The 20,428-nt window shown below is 45.0% G+C and overlaps 1 protein-coding gene across 1 annotated transcript in view; it reads right to left on the reverse strand.

The window, feature by feature from the left end:
* Positions 1–1,565: 1,565 nt before the first annotated feature.
* LOC138247423 (mucin-5B-like) overlaps positions 1,566–20,428 on the reverse strand; it is a 58,207-nt gene continuing 39,344 nt past the window's right edge. The window contains exon 4 of the mRNA XM_069202056.1: positions 1,566–1,982. Coding sequence (XP_069058157.1) covers positions 1,804–1,982 — 179 coding nt within the window. The 3' untranslated portion in view covers positions 1,566–1,803. The remainder of the gene's footprint in view (positions 1,983–20,428) is intronic.

Here is a 20,428-nt window from a genome sequence, read left to right on the forward strand (position 1 = left end):
GACCAATCAATGACATGTGAACTGTGAAATATTGGAATACATAGATTTGGAATAGTACAACTATTGGGTAGAGTCATAACTTGTGATTAATTGACCAATTGGAAATTGGGGGATAGTCTGGGTAACTTCCATAACAACGTGACAGAGAGACAAGAAGACAGATGTTAGATGGGAGATGTTAGATGCTAAGGGAGAGAGACTACGTGATCGCAGAGGTGATTCGAGATTCTGTCACTGGGCTCATACTCTTTGAGAGCCTGATGTGATGCTGATGACTGATGACCTGAGGATGAAAATTGACTTTCTTGCTGACCCATACCGAGGATAGGTAGCCATGACAATGTGACCGAATTATATTTTTGTGCCTTTCCTTTCTAGGTACCAACTGCACTGTCTAAATAGTACTCTTAGATAGATGTTTTCTATATTCCTGTTCTAAATTGTTTTGCATGAAGTCCCACAAGTTGATGCTAATCTGGGTTAGATTAGGTTTTCCTAACATGACATTGACAGATTCAGAGACAAATGGTTGATGGACTGTTTTGCTGAACTCTATGATTAGAAAAGATCTATTGCCTTCTGTTGACCTATGCTAATGCTTTAAAATACACTTTGATGCAAGTTTTGATTAGATCATGTTTTTGGCGCATTTTAATAAATTAATACGGATTTTGAATTGAATTGCGTTTGAATTAATCTCATGACTTATTATTGTAACTAATATGGAAATAAAATCACTAAAACGTATAATGAGTTGTGGTTATTCAATGACTTAAAGGTCATGGTGTGGTGTTTATTGATTCTTATTAATGAGGACTAATGTTGATTGAGTTTTTGTGTAATGACTATTGGGAAACACCGACCATACCCTAGCTAGGATACTCCATGCAAATCAAAAGGTTCATCGACCTATGCGTGTCCCCTTGTAAGTTTACTAAGGACCAGGCGCGCTAGCAATATCCATAATTCCCTTATTAAAAATATTCCCCTCTTTAATGTCTTGCCACAAGGTAGATGTATACAAATAGATGTACTGTGTGCGGGTGTTATCCCCTAATACAGGAGGGTCAGATGGATGCTACAGCAAGACAACACTAGGTGCTTCTCTAGTTCATGCGGAAGTACCTTATTTGTCCTAAAACAGTACATAATGGTCCTTTCTTGTATGAATATACAAACCATCTTTCAGACAGCGTACACACATTCACTGAGCATGATGTCAATGTGAGTTACCAAATGAAGGAAGGTGGACAGTGCATTGAAACTCGGAAGAAGGAATTATCAAGGTAGCTTCTACTTTCCTTGCAGCGCAATCTCCTAGGTGCTTGTGTTTTAGGGTTATATTAGACTGTGAAGCGGGACTATGAGTGACTTGTGGTTTAGAAAAGCAAGATCTATTAACACAAAACTCTAAAACTGTAGAAATGTATTGTTTTTTACATGTACAGCTATAGCTTGGGGTGGATGCTAGAGTAGCAGTATTTGATACCCGTTAGGAGGTGACAGATAATGTACGGCTTCCAATCATTGTAACAAGATTTCCGTAGAAAATAATACAATAGCAGTCGGTGAGCAAGAGACTGTTTATTTCCAGATTTTCTCATCCGTGCCTATCCCCTAATTGCATCAAACACTGGAAGGGTCGCACACACGTGCCTCCTTGCTGAAGACAAGACCTTTCTTGTAGATACACCCCTCAATCCAGTCATTGGTACATTTAGTGATTACATGTAGGTAATTCTGACAGTTCAGGGGGCAGGCCGTGCCGCAGGGAGTGTAGACGCCGTTCCTGTTCCTGCAGGATCAACACTGGTCCTCGGGTATACATCTATCGCTGCTCGAGTCATTCAGGATGTAGCGATCGTTGCAGACACACCTTGGAACACACTGCCTCGTGCAAGGGAAAAACTTACCCCGGCGGTGGCAGGTCATTGGACAAGCAGTACCACAGTTGTTAAAATGCATATTTGCTGGGCAAGTACCTACGTAGGAAAAACATCAAGAGGCAAGTCATAAATATATATATATTAATCTGCAAGCAAAGAAGCCACTGTCTCCCCTCTGTCTCTATCACGCGCTCTCGCTCCAGAATTATCTTACATTTCCTGTCTCTTTGTCTCCTTTAGCCTATATGTATCTCTATTTTTTAACTAGTGCCATCATTATCTCTCTCTATTTCGTTCTTTCTCTTCCTTCCTTCATTGGTTTTCTGGTATTCCTACTATTTCTTTAATCTCCTTTCATTCCAAGTTTCACAAATACTTGTTCTTGGGTGTGTGTCTCTCTGCTGTACCGCTGCATGCTGCAGTTCGTTCGGCACAGACGTTGCTGGTAATGGCCAGCTCTTTGCACGGGGGGCCTCTGTACGGGCCTCCTGGGAGCAGGAAGGGTGTGGACAGACTTCTGACAATCTGAAACTGCTGAGCTCACTGCACCAGTGTCTCAGTGCAGAAACCAAACTACAACTATTTCAGGAAGAGTTTGACACCTGTTGCAGGAAACATCTAACTGAAATCCGAACACTCCGGGCATATGAATGAAGGTATCAGGCCCTATATTACGTGCGATCTCCACCTATTCTGAACTCCTGAGGAAATACAGGTGAAGTTAAGATAAGTGGCTCCTCTTCAAATGTTCCAGGTCTTAGTCCTACCGCCTGCCCTCATAACTTTTTGTCCACATAAGCTACCCACGCCAAATTTGCATCCTTTTTTTCAAACAACCTAACAATTCCAGCAGTACCCAGAGTTTGTGGGTCCCCCTGAAGGAGACCAAGAAATTAGCAAAAATACAGAGAAAATTTCATTAGTTTAAAAAAAATGGGACAAAACGGCTGCAGAAGAAGGCTTTTGTTTTTTTCCCCTGATAATGGCCTCAACAAAGGGTTTGCAGTGCTAAAATCACCATCTTCCCAGCTTTCAGGAACAGGCAGACTTGAATCAGAAAACCACATTTTTCAACACAAAATTTGGCATTTTACTGGGACATACCCCATTTTTCTATTTGTTGTGCTTTCAGCATCCTTCCAGTTAGTGACAGAAATGGGTGTGATACCAATGCTGGATCCCAGAAAGCTAAACACTTCTAATAAAGTAGATACAATTCTGAATTTAGAAAGGGGTCATTTGTGTGGATCCTACAAGGTTTTCCTACAGAAAATAACAGCTGAAATAAAACAATATATTGAAATTGAGGTGAATAAAACAGGCATTTTTCTCCACGTTTTACTCTGGAACGTTTTCCTGCACTGTCAGATTTTTGAAAGCAATATACCATTACATCTGCTGGACTCTTCTGGCTGTGGTGATATATAGGGCTTGTAGGTTCATCAAGAACCCTAGGTACCCAGAGCCAATAAATGATCTGCACCTTGCAATGGGTTTTCATTCAAAACAGGGTATACAACAATTAATTTGGTGAAATATAAAGAGTGAAAAATAGGTATAAAAAAACCTTTGTATTTCTCAAATTGGCACAAGATAAGGTGTTGAGAAGCAGTGGTTATATGCACATTTCTGAATTCTAGGGTCCCCATACTAGCATGTGAATTACAGGGCATTTTTCAGATAGATTTTTTTTTACACACTATCATACATTTGGAAAGAAAAAATGTAGAGAAAGACAAGGGACAATAACACTTATTTTGCTATTCTGTATTTCCCCAAGTCTCCCAATAAAAATGGTACCTCACTTGCATGGGTAGGGCTAATGCTTGCGACAGGAAATGCAACAAGGACACATCACATTTTTACATTGAAATCTGACGTGTTTTTTGGAAAGTGCCTAGCTGTGGATTTTGGCCTCTAGCTCAGCCGGCACCTAAGGAATCCTACCAAACCTGTGCATTTTGGAAAACTAGATACCTAGAGGAATCCAAGATGGGGTGACTTGTGAGGCTGTCAACAGAATCCTTTGCAAACTTCAAAATTTGGCCAAAAACACTTTTTCATCACAATTTGGTGACAGAAAGTTCTGGAATCTGAGAGGAGCCACAAATTTCCTTCCACCCAGCCTTCCCCCAAGTCTCCTAATAAAAATGGTACCACACTTGTGTGTGTAGGCCTAGTGCCCGTGAAAGGAAATGCCCCAAAACACTATGGTGGTCATTCTGACCCAGGCGGTCTTTGACCGCCAGGGCGGAGGACCGCGGGAGCACCGCCGACAGGCCGGCGGTGCTCCAATGGGGATTCCGACCGCGGCGGTAAAGCCGCGGTCGGACCGGCACCACTGGCGGGCTCCCGCCAGTGTACCGCCGCCCCATTGAATCCTCCACGGTGGCGCAGCTTGCTGCACCGCCGCAGGGATTCCGACCCCCCCTACCGCCATCCAGATCCCGGCGGTCCGACCGCCGGGATCCGGATGGCGGTAGGGGGGGTCGCGGGGCCCCTGGGGGCCCCTGCAGTGCCCATGCCACTGGCATGGGCATTGCAGGGGCCCCCGTAAGAGGGCCCCTACATGTATTTCACTGTCTGCTGCGCAGACAGTGAAATACGCGACGGGTGCAACTGCACCCGTCGCACAGCTTCCACTCCGCCGGCTCGATTCCGAGCCGGCTTCATCGTGGAAGCCTCTTTCCCGCTGGGCTGGCGGGCGGCCTGAAGGCGACCGCCCGCCAGCCCAGCGGGAAAGTCAGAATTACCGCGGCGGTTTTCGACCGCGGAACGGTAATCTGACGGCGGGACTTTGGCGGGCGGCCTCCGCCGCCCGCCAAGGTCAGAATGAGGGCCTATATGGCTACATCAAAATTCCATCAAATATCAAATACAAAACTACCTGTTTTTGCAGAGGCAGAGTGGACCTGCATTTTGGTCCTGGTCTCAGCAGCCATGCAGGGAAACCTACCAAACCCAGACATTTCTGAAAACTAGACACCCGAGGGAGTCCAGGGAGGTGTGACTTGCGTGGATCCCCCAGTGTTTTCTTACCCAGAATCCTCAGCAAACCTCAAATTTAGCTAAAAAAATAAATTGTTCCTGTATTCCTGTGTGGGATGATTGTACCGGGACCAATTTCCTACCACCCAACGTTCCCCTCAGTCTCCCGACAGAAATTATACCTCACTTGTGTAGGTGGGCCAAGTGCCTGTAACAGGGAAGAGCCAAAAACATGTCAAAATTGGGAGGGAACCAAAACGGGTCCAAAAGGGCAGTTTGAAAAAAAACATTTTTAGGCTGACAAGTGGGACAGACTTTTTATCGGTATAGATGAGACAATGCTGAGTGGTAGGAATTTTTGGGATTCCGGCAGATTCCTGGAAGGTTCCATCACAAATATGTGGAAAAAGTGTGTGATTTTCAGCAAAGTTGGAGGTTTGCAGAGCATTGTGGGTAAGAAAATGGTGCAGTGCATGTGAAGCACACCATCCTTGACTCACCCAGATGTGTAGTTTTCAGATGTGTCTAGGTCTTGTGGATTTTGAGAGTTAGCCTAGCTGTCATGGTCCAAATGTAAAAACAAAACCCCAAATAATCAAATGTCCTCTTGGCGTGGGATAAGATGTTTTAGTGTGCAGGGGAGAGGTGAAAGACTGTTACCCCGTCAGTTAGGGTGGGGGCATAACCATGCCCGTACTAGTTGGTAGACACCACCATCACATTATATATTTTTTTTAATTCCCTGGCATCTAGTAGACTTTCTGCCCCGAGGTGTGGATCGGGGGGAATTGCCACATCTGCCCACTGGTGGGCAGAACAACTTTGTCCCCATTTATTTGGGGTGGGGGTATGGCAATACCCCCAACCTCCTATTTTGAAATAAAAAATCTTCTGTGGTCTCTGGTGGCCTTTCTGCCCCCCCTGGGGGCAGATGGGCCTTCCAAAAATAGGCCAAACTGTCCCTAAGTGGGGCAGATATGGCCAACAGAAATGTACGCCCATGGGGAGCGACCCTTACCCAAGGGGTGGTTCCCCCAAACAAAACACACACAGACACACACACCAAACCCTGATGCCTAAATGGTTTCTGCCCCCCCCTCAGGGGCAGAGTGACCTAATATAAATATGCTGGCCTAAAACAAGTACCCCCCCTCCCCCGGGAGCGACCCTTGCCTTTATCAATAGAAATGTAAAACAAATCTCTGGTGTCTAGTGGCTTCTGCCCCCCCTGGGGGCACTATCGGCCTAATTAATATAGGCCAATCTGCCCCCAGAGTGGGCAGGAAAGGCCTAATAAAAAAGATTGCCCCCCTGGGAGTAACACTTGCCTAAGGGGTCTCCCCCCTTATGCCAATTTCATAACAACAAAAAAAATCCCTGGTGTTTAGTGGCTTCTGCCTCCCCTGAGCCGCCTGAGCGCTGTGCCACCAGACGTAACCACCTCGTCTTTGGCACCCAAGGGGTTAAGTAAAAAACAACAGTGCTGTTTCTTTGTTAATGTGTGAGTTAAAGTGTGTTTGTGGGAGACAATTAGATTGATTGAGAGTGACTGTTAGTTTTATGAATTTGGGGGAATCAATGAGAATGAGTGTAAAGCAAACACTGAGCAGTGCGAGTCAGTTAAAATAAGTTAGTGAGGTGGAGGGTGTGAGAGGGAGTGGTAGTGAGTGAGCGGTGCCTCTTGCAATGGTGCAACAGGATGCATACGTACTGGTGCAACTGCAGCTGCTGCACTATTAAAACCCCAGGAGTTCAAATCAAAGTCTCTGTCCAACAGTAGTTGTGACTGAAAGTTAGTGATTGTGAGAGTGTGAGTGTATGCAAGTATATTTTTGGGAAGAAACAGTGAGTGCGAGCATATCGGTACATTCATCTGTGAGTGCACTACGGCACATTTTCAAAGCAAGGAGGTGAACCCGTGGCAGATATTATGTTCTACCACTTTCCGAGATCACCGGCTGTCACTGGTTATTATACACTTAAATTGTAGTGATAGGCAATGTTGGAAATTAAATATTACTGTAGACCGATATTATCAACTGTGATATAGTTACATACCATATGAATAAATATTATTGGTCAGATATCCCTACACCAATGGAACTTAAACAGCCTGATTTTGCATTTTATTCAGCTTAGTAAATTACAGAAAATAGGAGGGCGGTTTATAACACTCTAAATACAAAAAATTATGAATACCCAAACGACCCGACATAAATATGTTGGAGCACTAGATAATAAGAAGATTCAACTGGAAGTAAAGAGCGGACAATTTCGAAGGGTAGTTGCAAATGTGAAGGTAAAGTAAAATATGACTAACACTTCAACCCCAAGAACTCTAAGGAAATTACCATCAAACTGCCTTGCAAAAGTGGCCATTGAACTGAAATACAAAAGTCCCACGACGCCGGAGGACAACTCAGAAGGCTGTGCATTGTAGGTTAGAGTGTCGGGGACCCAGGCTTGGCTGTGCACGAAGGAAATCCTGGAAGAGTGCACAGGAGCCGGAGCAGCTACAAATCACGCGGTACCCAGCAATGCAGTCTAGCGTCAAGGACTTACCTCCACCAAACTTGGACTGAAGAGTCACTGGACTGTGGGAGTCACTTGGACAGAGTTGCTGAGTTCCAGGGACCACGCTCGTCGTGCTGGGAGGGGACCCAGAGGACCGGTGATGCAGTCTTTTGTTGCCTGCGGTTGCAGGGGGAAGATTCAGTCGACCCACGGGAGATTTCTTCAGAGCTCCTGGTGCAGAAAGTAGGCAGGCTACCCCCAGAGCATGCACCACCAGGAAACAGTCGAGAAAGCTGGCAGAATGAAGCAATACATGATTGCAGTAGTCGTCTTTGCTACTTTGTTGCAGTTTTGCAGGCGTCCTGAGCAGTCAGCGGTCGATCCTTTGGCAGAAGGTGAAGAGGGAGATGCAGAGGAACTCTGGTGAGCTCTTGCATTCGGTATCCAAAGAATTCCCCAAAGCAGAGACCCTGAATAGCCAGAAAAAGGAGGTTTGGCTACCTAGGAAGGAGGATAGGCTAGTAAGAAAGGTAAGAGCCTATCAGAAGGAATCTCTGACGTCACCTGATGGCACTGGGCACTCAGAGCAGTCCAGTGTGCCAGAAAAACCTCTGTTTCCAAGATGGCAGAGGTCTGGGGCACACTGGAGGAGCTCTGGGCACCTCCCCTGGGAGGTGCAGGTCAGGGGAGTGGTCACTCCCCTTTCCTTTGTCCAGTTTCACGCCAGAGCAGGGCTGGGGGATCCCTAAACTGGTGTAGACTGGCTTATGCAGAGATGGGCAGCATCTGTGCCCATCAAAGCATTTCCAGAGGCTGGGGGAGGCTACTCCTCCCCAGCCATCACACCTATTTCCAAAGGGAGAGGGTGTCACACCCTCTCTCAGAGGAATTCCTTTGTTCTGCCTTCCTGGGCCAGGGCTGCCTGGACCCCAGGAGGGCAGAAACCTGTCTGAGGGGTTGGCAGCAGCAGCACCTGCAGTGGAGACCCCGGAAAGGCAGTTTGGCAGTACCCGGGTTCTGTGCTAGAGACCCAGGGGATCATGGAATTGTCTCCCTAGTGCCAGAATGGCATTGGGGTGACAATTCCATGATCTTAGACATGTTACATTGCCATGTTCAGAGTTACCATTGTGACGCTATACATAGGTAGTGACCTGTGTATAGTGCACGTGTGTAATGGTGTCCCCGCACTCACAAAGTCCAGGGAATTTGCCCTGAACGATGTGGGGGCACCTTGGCTAGTGCCAGGGTGCCCTCACACTAAGTAACTTTGCACCCAGCCTTCACCAGGTGAAGGTTAGACATATAGGTGACTTATAAGTTACTCAAGTGCAGTGGTAAATGGCTGTGAAATAACGTGGACGTTCTTTCACTCAGGCTGCACTGGCAGGCCTGTGTAAGAATTGTCAGATCTCCCTATGGGTGGCAAAATAAATGCTGCAGCCCATAGGGATCTCCTGGTACCCCAATACCCTGGGTACCTCAATACCATATACTAGTGAATTATATGGGTGTACCAGTATGCCAATGTGAATTGGTGAAATTGGTCACTAGCCTGTTAGTGACAATTTGGAAAGAGGAGAGAGCATAACCACTGAGGTTCTGGTTAGCAGAGCCTCAGTGAGACAGTTAGGCATCACACAGGGAACACATACATATAGGCCACAAACTTATGAGCACTGGGGTCCTGGCTAGCAGGATCCCAGTGACACATAACAACCACACTACAACATAGGGCTTTCACTATGAACACTGGGCCCTGGCTAGCAGGATCCCAGTGGGACAGTGAAAACACCCTGACATGTACTCACAAACAGGTCAAAAGTGGGGGTAACAAAGCTAGAAAGAGGCTACTTTCTCACAGATATGCAAAAGGGCATCCAGTGGCAGGTCCAGTATGATTTAGGTGTCTTTAAGAGTAGATGGAAACTGTCAGGTTTGTTGGGTGTTGGTTGTTTAGAGGGCATCCTCTAACTGTTATTTACCCATGAAGTTCAGGGTGTCCTGTCTTTGTCTACCTGAGGTAGGGGCAGCTCCTTCCAGTAGCAACAATGCACCAACACTTGGAGGCACCTTAGTTGATGGTCCATTCCAGAAGGAGTCCCAGAGGAAGAAAAAGCCCAGAGGCAAAAAGCTTCCTATTCAGGGAAACCACATGTGGAAAAATTGGTTTTGATAGTTTCAAATGGTTTGTTTTCATGTCATTTTGACCTAACTATACCATCTTATTAAACTTTGTTTTTTTTTTGTGTGAATTTTGATGATTATATTTAACATAAAGTAAGATGGTCATAGTAATGCATGGTGGGGAGGTGGACGCAGAGTCTGGCCTGGCATAGTCAATTGTGCTGCCCCCTTCCAAGCAAGCTGCCCTGTCCTTCCTCCTCCTTGCCCTCCATTGTCCAAGTCTGTAATCCTGACCCCTTGTTTAGCCCTGTGTGCCTCTTCAGAGTCTATGCCCCATCATTGCCATTTTGCTAAGCTTGCTGCCCCTAAACTCCTTCCCCCATCCTCAGATGCTTGTGTGCATGCCTGTTTCCTCCCTTTTGCCCACCATGATCTATGGACCTGCCACAGCTTACCTCTCTGATTTGAGTGTTATTTTGAGCTGCTGCAGCCCCTTCTCTCTGCCCAGCATGGTCAGATGGCTGCTGCCTGCCCCAGCCCCTTCCACCCTGCCTTACATTGTCTAAGTTTCATGCTCATGCCCTATCCCATTCCTTCTGTCCTCCATGACCCATTTTGCTGTCACTCCCTTGTGCCCTCCATGTTCTGTTGTGCTGCAAGTACTCCTCCGGCCTGCCCTGTGTGGTCTGTTGTGAAGTCCCTAAACTCTTCCCCTACCTTCTCCTGCCTGTTTCCAGCCCCTACCCCTTCTTTCTGCCCTCTAGGCTCCTTTGGGCGGGAAACATCACTTACATTGCGGTGAATGCAACCAAATGCATTTACCACAATGCATTTACAACACATGTGTTTACCACGCATGCTTTTACCACGCATGCCTTTACCACAAACATATTTTGTTGTAAAAGCATGAATGGTGAAGGTGTATGCGTGGTGAAGGTTTTATAGGTTAGGTAAGTACAGGTAAGTATTAAAAGTATCAAGTGGGTTGAGTGATATATGTATATATATATATATATATATATATATATATACATATATATATATATATATATATATATATATAAATAGTGTTTAGGGTAGATAACAGTTATTGGTGGTAATTGCATTTTTAGGTTTTAGGGTGGGCATGGGTTTTGGGGAGGCAAGTCATTCTTAGGTTTTAGGGTGGGCATGGGTTTTGGCGTGGTAAGGGCATTTTTAGGGTTTAGGGAGGGCATGGGTTTTGGGGTGGTAAGGGCATTTTTAGGTTTTAGGGTGGGTATGGGTTTTGGGGTGGTCAGGGCATTTTTAGGCTTTAGTGTGGGCATGGGTTTTGGGGTAATAAGGGCATTTTTAGGTTTTAGGGTGGGTATGTGTTTTGGGGTGGTAAGGGATTTTTTTGGTTTTAGGATGGGCATGGGTTTTGGGGTGGTAAGGGCATTTTTAGGTTTTAGGGCGGGCATGGGCTTTAGGGTGGTAAGGGTATTTTTAGGTTTTAGGGTGGGCATGGGTTTTGTGGTAGTAGGGGCTTTTTTGGGTTTTAGGATGGGCATGGGTTTTGGGGTGGTAAGGGCATTTTTAGGTTTTACGATGGGTATATATATGTAAATATATACATAATATATTTCTCCCTGGCCTCTGTTTTCAATGTATGTTCCCCTATGCCACCCCTCCTGCCTTCCCTGGTCTATTGGCATGCCTCTGCCCCCCTTCATGGTCTGTTGTGCTGCAACTTCCCCTCTTGTCTGTCTGGTATGGTCATCTTGTTGCCCTTGCCCCTTTCCTCTCAGCTCTCTGTTGTCAATATGAATGGCCCTGTCCCTTCCCTATTGCTTTCCATGGCCTATTGTGATGCACTGCCCACTTTCCCTGTGTGGTGTATTGTGATGCTGCAACCCTGTAAGGTCAGTGTGGTGCCACTGCCCACCTCCCTCCTTCCCTCTATTGTCTGAGTCCTTGTCCCTACTCCACTCCTGCCTTTCATCATCTAATGTGCCATGCATGTCAGTATTTTGAGTTTGGTAAGAGGGAAATTAAAAAAAAAATCTGAGGAATTGATTTTACCCATTTACTTCATCAAAAAGGAGGAGGTTTTAGGCAGAAGACAGCTAAAATATAGCCCTTTTGGACTTAAAAACAACAGGAATCTCCTGCCTGAATCGAGTCTGTTGACATGTATGTGTGTACTGCCACTGATTCTTCCTTCATCCCTCAATAGTCTGTTGTTTTGCCACAGCCTCTCTTGTCTGCCCTGCATGGTTGTTTTTTTTTGCCTCTGCCCCCCTTCTCCTTCCCTCAATGGTCTGTTGTGATGCCACTGCCCCTCTTGCCTGCCCAGCATGCCAACTTGCTGCCTCTGCACCCTCGTCCCTGCCCTCAACTCTCCGAGTCCATGCTCCTGACCTCTGTTTCCCCACAGTGTTCTAATGAACAACTAGATTGCTAATATTCTACATGTATGACAAAACTGTGGTAAACTTGAAGTTATCTTGATGTAATCAAAACTATAATTCCTAAAGTATTCCAGTTAGAAATTACAAAAATGAGGGGGTCTTTTTCCAACAGAAATGATGGTTAGTGCTCTAAAAAAACCTAAAATGAGGCCACATTTTCTGAGTTCTCAAATAGCGACACAGCATTTTTTAATTATTTGCTATGTTTTTTTTGTATCCAAATGAACACTTAATTTATTTGTTTCTCTTAGGGGAAAGGGTGGGGCGTTATTAGCATAGCAGACTTTGTAACTGGTAAACTAGGCACAAGTTTGGGCGTCAGCTCAACATCCTGTGATTCTGGGCAACTCACTTAATCTCCCCATGCCTCAAACCAAATTGAATGTGTCATTGTATAAAGAAGCTGATGCTCATGGAAAGTCCACGCTATATAAAACTGAAAAAAAAAGTGTTTCACACACTTTTGTCATTGGGCTGTACTTGGGCTACATTTGGGTGAGCTTTTTCTACATGTGGGCTCATTCGACTCTGGTCGCCATCTTGGGAGACTTTTTGGTCATGAAGCTCCCTAATTTTCTTATTTACAGCAGTATCAAGATGGTGTTCAGATGTGCCACACTTTGGCATATATTCAGAATGTTAGCACTCAAGTTGCTCATTAGAACACTATTGTAAAGCTGCTGATCACCAGGGAGTTAACTGGCAGTCTGCTGGTGGTGTGAAAAGTACATTTCAGTCTGCATGTCTGAATGATTTATTGAAATATAAGTAAGATATTCAAGAAGTCATTCAAAATATGTCCTAATGTTGTTTTCTACAGCTCTATCCATTATTTCTATGACACGATGAACCCGCTCATTTTATTTATTTCTAAATGAAATGTTTTAAGTTTTACTAGTTTGATTCAATCGAAATGGCTTCTGGTGTGCCACTCTTTAGTCATAAGTAAGACCATAAGCACTTTAGTTGTTCTTTCGAACACGATGGGAGGCTGCAATAGAATACAGAGGAATCCACTGACAGGCTGCTGCCTTTGGAAGTACATGTTTTACTGAGAATGTCAGGCTTTTTTCTCACATGGCTGAGAAGGCTACTGTAAATTTCCAGATATTATGCGCTCAGTTTTGGGTCTGGAGAACCTTCCATAACCTCTATGAGAAAATAATTTAAAAACAGTTTTTTCTCAATATTTCATGAAATCCCAGCAGAAGTTCAGCGTTTTTCACAGGATAAAATCACATTAGAACACATCACAATTTCTAAAATGAGTATGGTACCACACACAAATGATTTATATTGTAACTAAAATATTTTATCACCCGTGCATGTTTTTTTGACCCTCAAAATCTGCCATTTGCTGCATTTCAATGGGGCACGTATCCCAGAGTCCAGTAATAGCTGCTGCAGCATGTTGCCACTGGGACTCCCCACATGCCCTTTGTGGCCTGGGGGTGCTCACACGGCCCCCTTACATTTTTTGTATTTCATTCACAGGACACAGGGACCAAAACCCTGAGTCTTGTGATAGATGATAAAACACATTGTCCAGGTTGACAACATGCAATCGAGATTGACTAGTCCCATTTAAATTGGCCTATCAGAACATATCTGGAAACAAACTGTCCAGATAGCTATACATTTTTAATCTAATTTCTCCAAGCAGATTCATACCAAATCACTAACAGCACAATCTTTGGAACAAGATCTAGCTTCCTGCCAAATTTGGTGTCATTTCGTGCAGCATTTTTGCTGTAGCCCAGTCTATAAGAGTCTATGGAAAATGCATGGGCATTTTGCATTTTTCTCAACCCCTGCTTATGGAGTCACCCTAAAACTTTCCATACAAATCCAAAGCAAAACATAGCTTTTTTTCAGATTTTTTGACAAACAGTGCTTAAGTTATTAGCAGCAGAAAAAATGCATTTCCTAAGGAAACATTGCCCTAACCATAACTACCCAGTGGTGAGAAAAAAAAGTATATTTCATTTCCACTTTCGTCTCATTGTGCGGGCAGATTATGGATGGATTATGGCACTTTTGCCTGCTTTCACATTGGTGTGTCCCAACCAGCAGGGCCACACTGGTCAATGTTCCTCAGAAATGTTGCTGACCTCCCACAATTGTTGGGATAAAGGTCCAGGGGGACCAAGATGCATCAGGCGCTGTATTCTCTACTATTTTACCAATAAATAAAGCAAATTCTTCTTCTTTGAGGACCCTGTTTCATGTTTGTTGTGGTTTGCTGACAATATGGCATGAAAGAGAGAGACAGATATTGTTATTGCAGTGGTCTTGCAATACAATGACTTCAAAGCGTCACACTAGCACAATGTTTGAGTCAAATGTTAGAGTTACATTTGATGCACAGCAGAGCAGAGTCAGTTCTGACCTTCTGTTAAAGCTCTTGGACGGTTGCTCAGAAGGCTGAAGATTCAAATCCTGCTATCTTATGGCAGTGTGTTTTTTTTTACTTGTGTTTCAAATGCTAAAAATTGCTAGTGTGAACATTTACATCTTTTTCCATCACCATCTTTGCTTTGAATGTCATGGATTTGTCTGGACAATACACAGTAAGCAGTTTCCTGTGGCCTAGTTGTTAAGGTCTCTGATCCTCACTATGAAGGCAGAGCTTTTCAGTTTTGATGTGTCAGTGGTCATTTTCTTGCTTTAATTTCTTTTCAATTTCGAATATTTCAGGTACATACTGAAATGTGCTCTCACTCTTTTGTGGGGTTGGTGTTTGGTGGCTATAGGGGTTCGTTCGCAGGACCTGGCTGCAGGCCAGGCCCTGTGGACAACCCCCAGCGCAAATGGCTAATAGAGTTTGACTGGAAGACTGGGGTTGGGTGGTTATAGGGAGCGACTGCAGGGCCTCTGGCCAACCCCCAGCGTGAGTGGGGTGACTATAGGGGTAGGCCAACCCCCACCTGGGGGGAAGACTACAACTGTGTCCTAAGGTAACTAAAACTCGCACTCTTGCAATGCACTGTTAATTACCCCACATATTGCAACACTCATGACAACTATGGCATGTTTGATAATATCAACATAATATTTGCAGTAACATTATTGAGGAAACAACTGTGCATGGTGATGGCACAAGTTATAGTTACCTTAGGGCCAAAGTTACAGTTACTTGATATAACCGTAACAATAACTGCTCAAATTCTATGTTTTTGTGTGTGCAAATTCAAAACCTACTACAACGTCCTTGTAATCTTTGTTTTTTGGTTTAAGTGAAAGTCTACATATAAATACATATTTGTGTGTGTGTGTATCTTGGAAATGACCTTTCTGCAGGGTCCCCCAATTTTTTTTGCCTTCCTGCTTCTCTTTTTCTGACCTCATTTTTGCTGGTTCTAGGACTTTGCGCACTTTACCACTGCTAATCAGTGCTAAAGTTCATATGCTGTCTCCCTAAAACATGGTGACATTGGCTCATACCCAATTGGCATATTTAATTTACTTGTAAGTCCCTAGCAAAGTGCACTACATGTGCCCAGGGCCTGTAATTAAATACTATTAGTGGGCCTGCAGCATTAGTTGTACCACCCACATAAGTAGCCCTTAACCATGTCTCAGGCCTGCCACTGCAAGGCCTGTGTGTGCAGTTTCACTGCCACTTCGACTTGGGATTTAAAAGTAATTGCAAGCCTTAAACTCCCCTTTTTATACATATAAGTCACCCTTAAGGTAGGCCATAGGTAGCCCATAGGGCAGGGTGCTATTTAGGTAAAAGAAAGGACATGAACATGTGTGTTCTATATGTCCTGGTAGTGTAAAACTCCTAAATTCGTTTTACACTGCTGTGAGGCCTGCTCCTTTCATAGAATAGCATTATAGCTACCCTCATATACTGTTTAAGTGGTAGATTCTGATCTGAAAGGAGTAACCAGGTCATATTTAGTATGGCTAGAATGGTAATAGAAAATCCTGTTTATTGGTGAAGTTGGATTTAATATTACTATTCTAGAAATGCCACTTTTAGAAAGTGAGCATTTCTCTACACTAAAATCCTTCTGTGTCTTCCAATTCACATCTGGCTGGGCTGGTTGACAGCTCCCTTGTGCATTTCACTCAGACAACCCCAAAGACAGGATGCTCAGTCACACCTGCACACATCTAGATACCAAATGGGTCTTCCTCGGTTGGAAGGGTGGAGGGCCTGACACTTACTTGTCAAACGACAGTGGCCTGCCCTCACACAATGGACTGCCAACCCCCCCTACTGGGACCCTGGCAGACAGGATGGAACTGAAAGGGGACCTTGTGTACTTCTAATCCACTTTTTGAAGTATCCCCCACTTCAAAGGCACATTTGGGTATTTAAAACGGGTCTCTGACCCTACCAACTCAGACACTTCTGGACAAGATATCTACTCAGGAAGTAACTCTGAACCAGAAACTGCAAACTGCCAAGAGAAGCTGCCTGGCTGCCCATAGGACTCACCTAACTGCTTTGCTGTAAAGGACTGCTGCCGTGCTGTTTCCATGCTGCTTTGCTGCCCTCTGGCTCTGCTGAGAAGTGCTCTCCAAGGGCTTGGACTGAGTTTACCTCCTGTTTTCTGAAGTCTCAGAGCCAACAAAGACTTTATCTCTGCAAAGAACTCCTTGTGTGGTGAAAAATCCATGCACAGCCTGACGGAATCGACGCACAGCCTGCCCTGCGGTGACAAAATAATCGCACGCTGAACCGGAACAACACAGCCTGGCTCCCCGAGTGGAGATCGACGCAGTGCCAGCATTGTGACCAGAACTTTAATGCACAGCCCACTGGACCAACGCATTGCCGACCCGGAACAACGCAACCTGACTTCCTGCAAGAAGAATCGACACAGCAGCTGCTGTGCGACAGAAATGTCCCCACATCGCCCACCGGATCAACGCAGCTCCTTCATGCCCAGGATTTCTCCGCATCGTCCCAGGGTTGTCTGAATACCCCACAACCCGAAGAGGATCCAAGTCTGCACACCGGAAATCATCGCAAAGCCCTTGTTGACTGGAAAAGCATCAATGCCCCTGACTGCTTCCACCAAGCAAAAGCACACAAAGTCTGCTTTCTGTCAAAAAGTGAAGTTTTCATCTGTCTTCCCTGCTTGCAAATATGTCTGCTGGGAAGGCAGATAAAAACATTGCTCCCACAAGCAGGTAGATGCAATTAAAAGCAGCTCCCTGCTTGTGGCATGAATGGTGACTCCTACAAGATGTGGGGAATTGGCTCGGACCGACGGGATCTTGAGGCTCTCTCCACAGTCTTGTCACTCTCTCATCCATCCCATAATTGGATGGGCGAGAGATTGTTATTGCAATTGTCCCTCAATACAAATACTTCAATGAGCCAGACTAGCAAGATCTTTGTTTTGACTGATATTATTATGTTTTGATGCAGCACAGACCAGGATCACTTCTGCCCTACTGGTAAAGCTCTTGGATTCTCACTCACAAGCTAGAAGGTTTAAATTCTAATATGTCATGGCTGTGTGTCTCTTTAATACTAGTGTCTTAACTGGTAACATTTCCTGGTGATGTAACATTCATGTCTCTTTGCTGTCACAATCTGGGGGTTGCATGTCAGAGGTATATCTTGACATAGAACAGTCAGGGGTAACCTGTGGCCTAATGGTCGAAGTTGAGGGTTTGACTCCAGGTGTATCCATAATCATTTCCCTCCTTTAATTCATTTTCAACTGCAAATGTTTAAGGCTCATACTGAAACGTGATCTCACACTTTTTAATTGACAAAGACATTGTTCTTTTCAATTTGTCCAGAAATCTCTCATTTTAAGTATATGACTCAACAAAACCTAAAAAACTCTCCATCTCTATCTCTCTCACACTCTTTCTCTCCCTCCCTCTTTCAATCTCTTTTTCAAATTCACTCGCCCACTCAGACCCTTAAGCACCAACTCACAGACCCACTTAGACAATCACACAGCCTCTCACAGACTCACTCAGACCCTTGTGCAGCCACTCAGATTTGCACTCAGACCCTCACACACACACTCACAGACTCACTCAGACTCTCACCCACCCACTCACAGCCCCACTGAAACTCTCATGCTCCCACTCACAGGCTCACACAGACATTGATGCACTAACTCGCACAGCCACCCAGATACAGCTTGTCACACCTAATCTCACACCGAGAGAGAAAGGCCGTGGCCAACTCCCACTGTGAATGACAAAAGGGGTACTTAGGGGTGTTGGCCACAGTATCTGGCCACAAGCCAGACCCTGTGGCCAAGCTCCACTGCATATGGCCAAAGGCCATGCACTGCGCAGATTTGGCTGGTTATAGGGGTTGGCTGCAGGTCTTGGCTACAGGCCAGACCCTGCCACCAAAATCCACTGACCATGGCCAAAGGCTGTGTGCATTGTGGGGTTAGGTTGTTAGTTCCTGCGGCTAACCGTCACCATGCACGGCCAAAGGCCATGCACAGTGGTGGTTGGATTAACATATAGTAATGAAAATGAGTTTATGTAAAAAACATAGAAATTCACTGAAAAAACTAAGTTTACAGGGATATTATAGTTAGGAAATAGAATTTAAAAAACATAGAAATTCACTTTAAGGTTACAATAATGTTGTAGTTATGTACACATTTTAAATGTACGAAACCAAAGAAATTAATCTCTTATAATTAGAGTTATCTCAAGTAACTATAACTCATACCATAAGGTAACTATAACTTACTACCTCGCATTGTATTGCTAATTACCCCATAAATGATGGCACTCAGGACACCTTCGATAACATCAATGATAATATCACTGTAATATTTTAAGTATTTTTTTTGATGAAAAAACTGTGCATGGCGAGGGTGCATTGATAATATCAATAATAATATTTTCAGTAATTTCTTTGATGAAAAAACTGTGCATGGTGAGGGTGCAAGTTATAAAGACCATTGCAATGACAATGTCTCTCCCTCTCTCTCTATAGGGCTGCTGGAGGAGCTTGAAGGTGTCCGTGGTTCTAGCCATCTTTCAGCATCCTGTAGTAGCCGGCATTCCTCCCTCAAGCAAGGAGCTGCTTTAAATAGTAGCTCTCTGCTTAGGGGAGCAATGTTTTCATCTGTTTCCCTGCACACGTTTGAATGCAGGGGAAGAGATGAAACTCTGCTTTCTGACAGCGTGGGAAGTTTGACGGGTCCCGCTGTCAGAAAGCGGGCTTTGTTTGCTTTTGCTTGTTGGGAATTGTTAGCTCCCACCAAGCAAATGCAAGCTCCCACCAAGCAAAAGCAAACAGCTCTGTCCCGGGGGTAGGCAACCCCATGACATAGGAGGAGCCAAACCCGGGGAGTGGCAGTCCCAAGGGCAATTATTAGCTCCTTGAGGTGTGAGAAAGGGCCTCTTTTGACAAGGTAGCTCCCTACATTTTGCCTGGACAATTATGTGGTTTCAAATTGCAAGTGCCCTGGGTCCTTCTAAACAGGTTGCCAGGGTCAGATTTCTTTCTCCAAAAGTGTACTTTGTGTCACACTTCAACCACCTTTGTAAGTCGCTAGTAAATGGTACCTAGGGCATGGGTACTGAAAAGGATCCCCCAGAGCTGCAGCACCAATTTTGCCACTCTGAGAGGCCCCACGCCTCATGGAGACTGCCATTGCAAGTGCATGACAAGGTGTATTTAATAGTTGAAAACTCAACATGGCACTCACCAAGAGTGCTATGCCCACTAGCATTAAGTGAAATATAGGTAAGTCACCCCTCTGGCAGGTCTTCCAGCCCTAAGGAAGGGTACACTATAATGCATGTGCAGGCATATGTGTGCATGAGCAAATATGTCCCTACTGTGTCTTTGCAAAACTTTAAGACGTAGCAAGTGTACAGGGAAGCCACAGGAAATACATGTGTTGGACACTGGTCATTGCGAGTTCCCGAGCTACATGATGGCCTCTCTGAATACTGGGTTGTTTGATATCAAACAACTCAGAATAATAAGCCCACACCAATGCCATGGCTGGATTCATTATAAATTGTATCCAGAGAGAACCTTTGATGTGTCCCCCACAAAACCTAGCAACCCTGGCATGGTTTCTGACTGGTCTTAGCCAGTCTGCCACCACCAGACAGAAGTCTGGACTCCTGGGGTAACAGCCTCTGCTCTCAAGAGCTAGAGCACAAAGCTTTTCCTGGCTGTATGTGTTATATCTCCTCCCCCAGGCAGCCATCCTGCACCTGAGGTCAGCTTCAAAGGCCTTATCACCTTTACAATCTAACCCAAACCTCTGCTGCTAGACGCAGATAGCCACCCAACAGTTCTCCCCCCAATTTGAGCAGGAAAACTGGCAGGAAAACATAGCCAGAATAGGAGGAGTGGCCCTCATCAACCTGCACCATGCCTCAGGTGTGGCAGGTGAAGTGACTACACCATTTAATTTTCCTCTATCCTGGAAGGCAGGAAAATAGCTAATCAGGGTTACGGATGTGACCCCTTCCCACAGGAAGTGGTGATGTAGTGGGTGTAGCCACCCTAAC

This window comes from Pleurodeles waltl, chromosome 7 (assembly GCF_031143425.1).
Source record: "Pleurodeles waltl isolate 20211129_DDA chromosome 7, aPleWal1.hap1.20221129, whole genome shotgun sequence".
NCBI classification, from domain to species: domain Eukaryota; kingdom Metazoa; phylum Chordata; class Amphibia; order Caudata; family Salamandridae; genus Pleurodeles; species Pleurodeles waltl.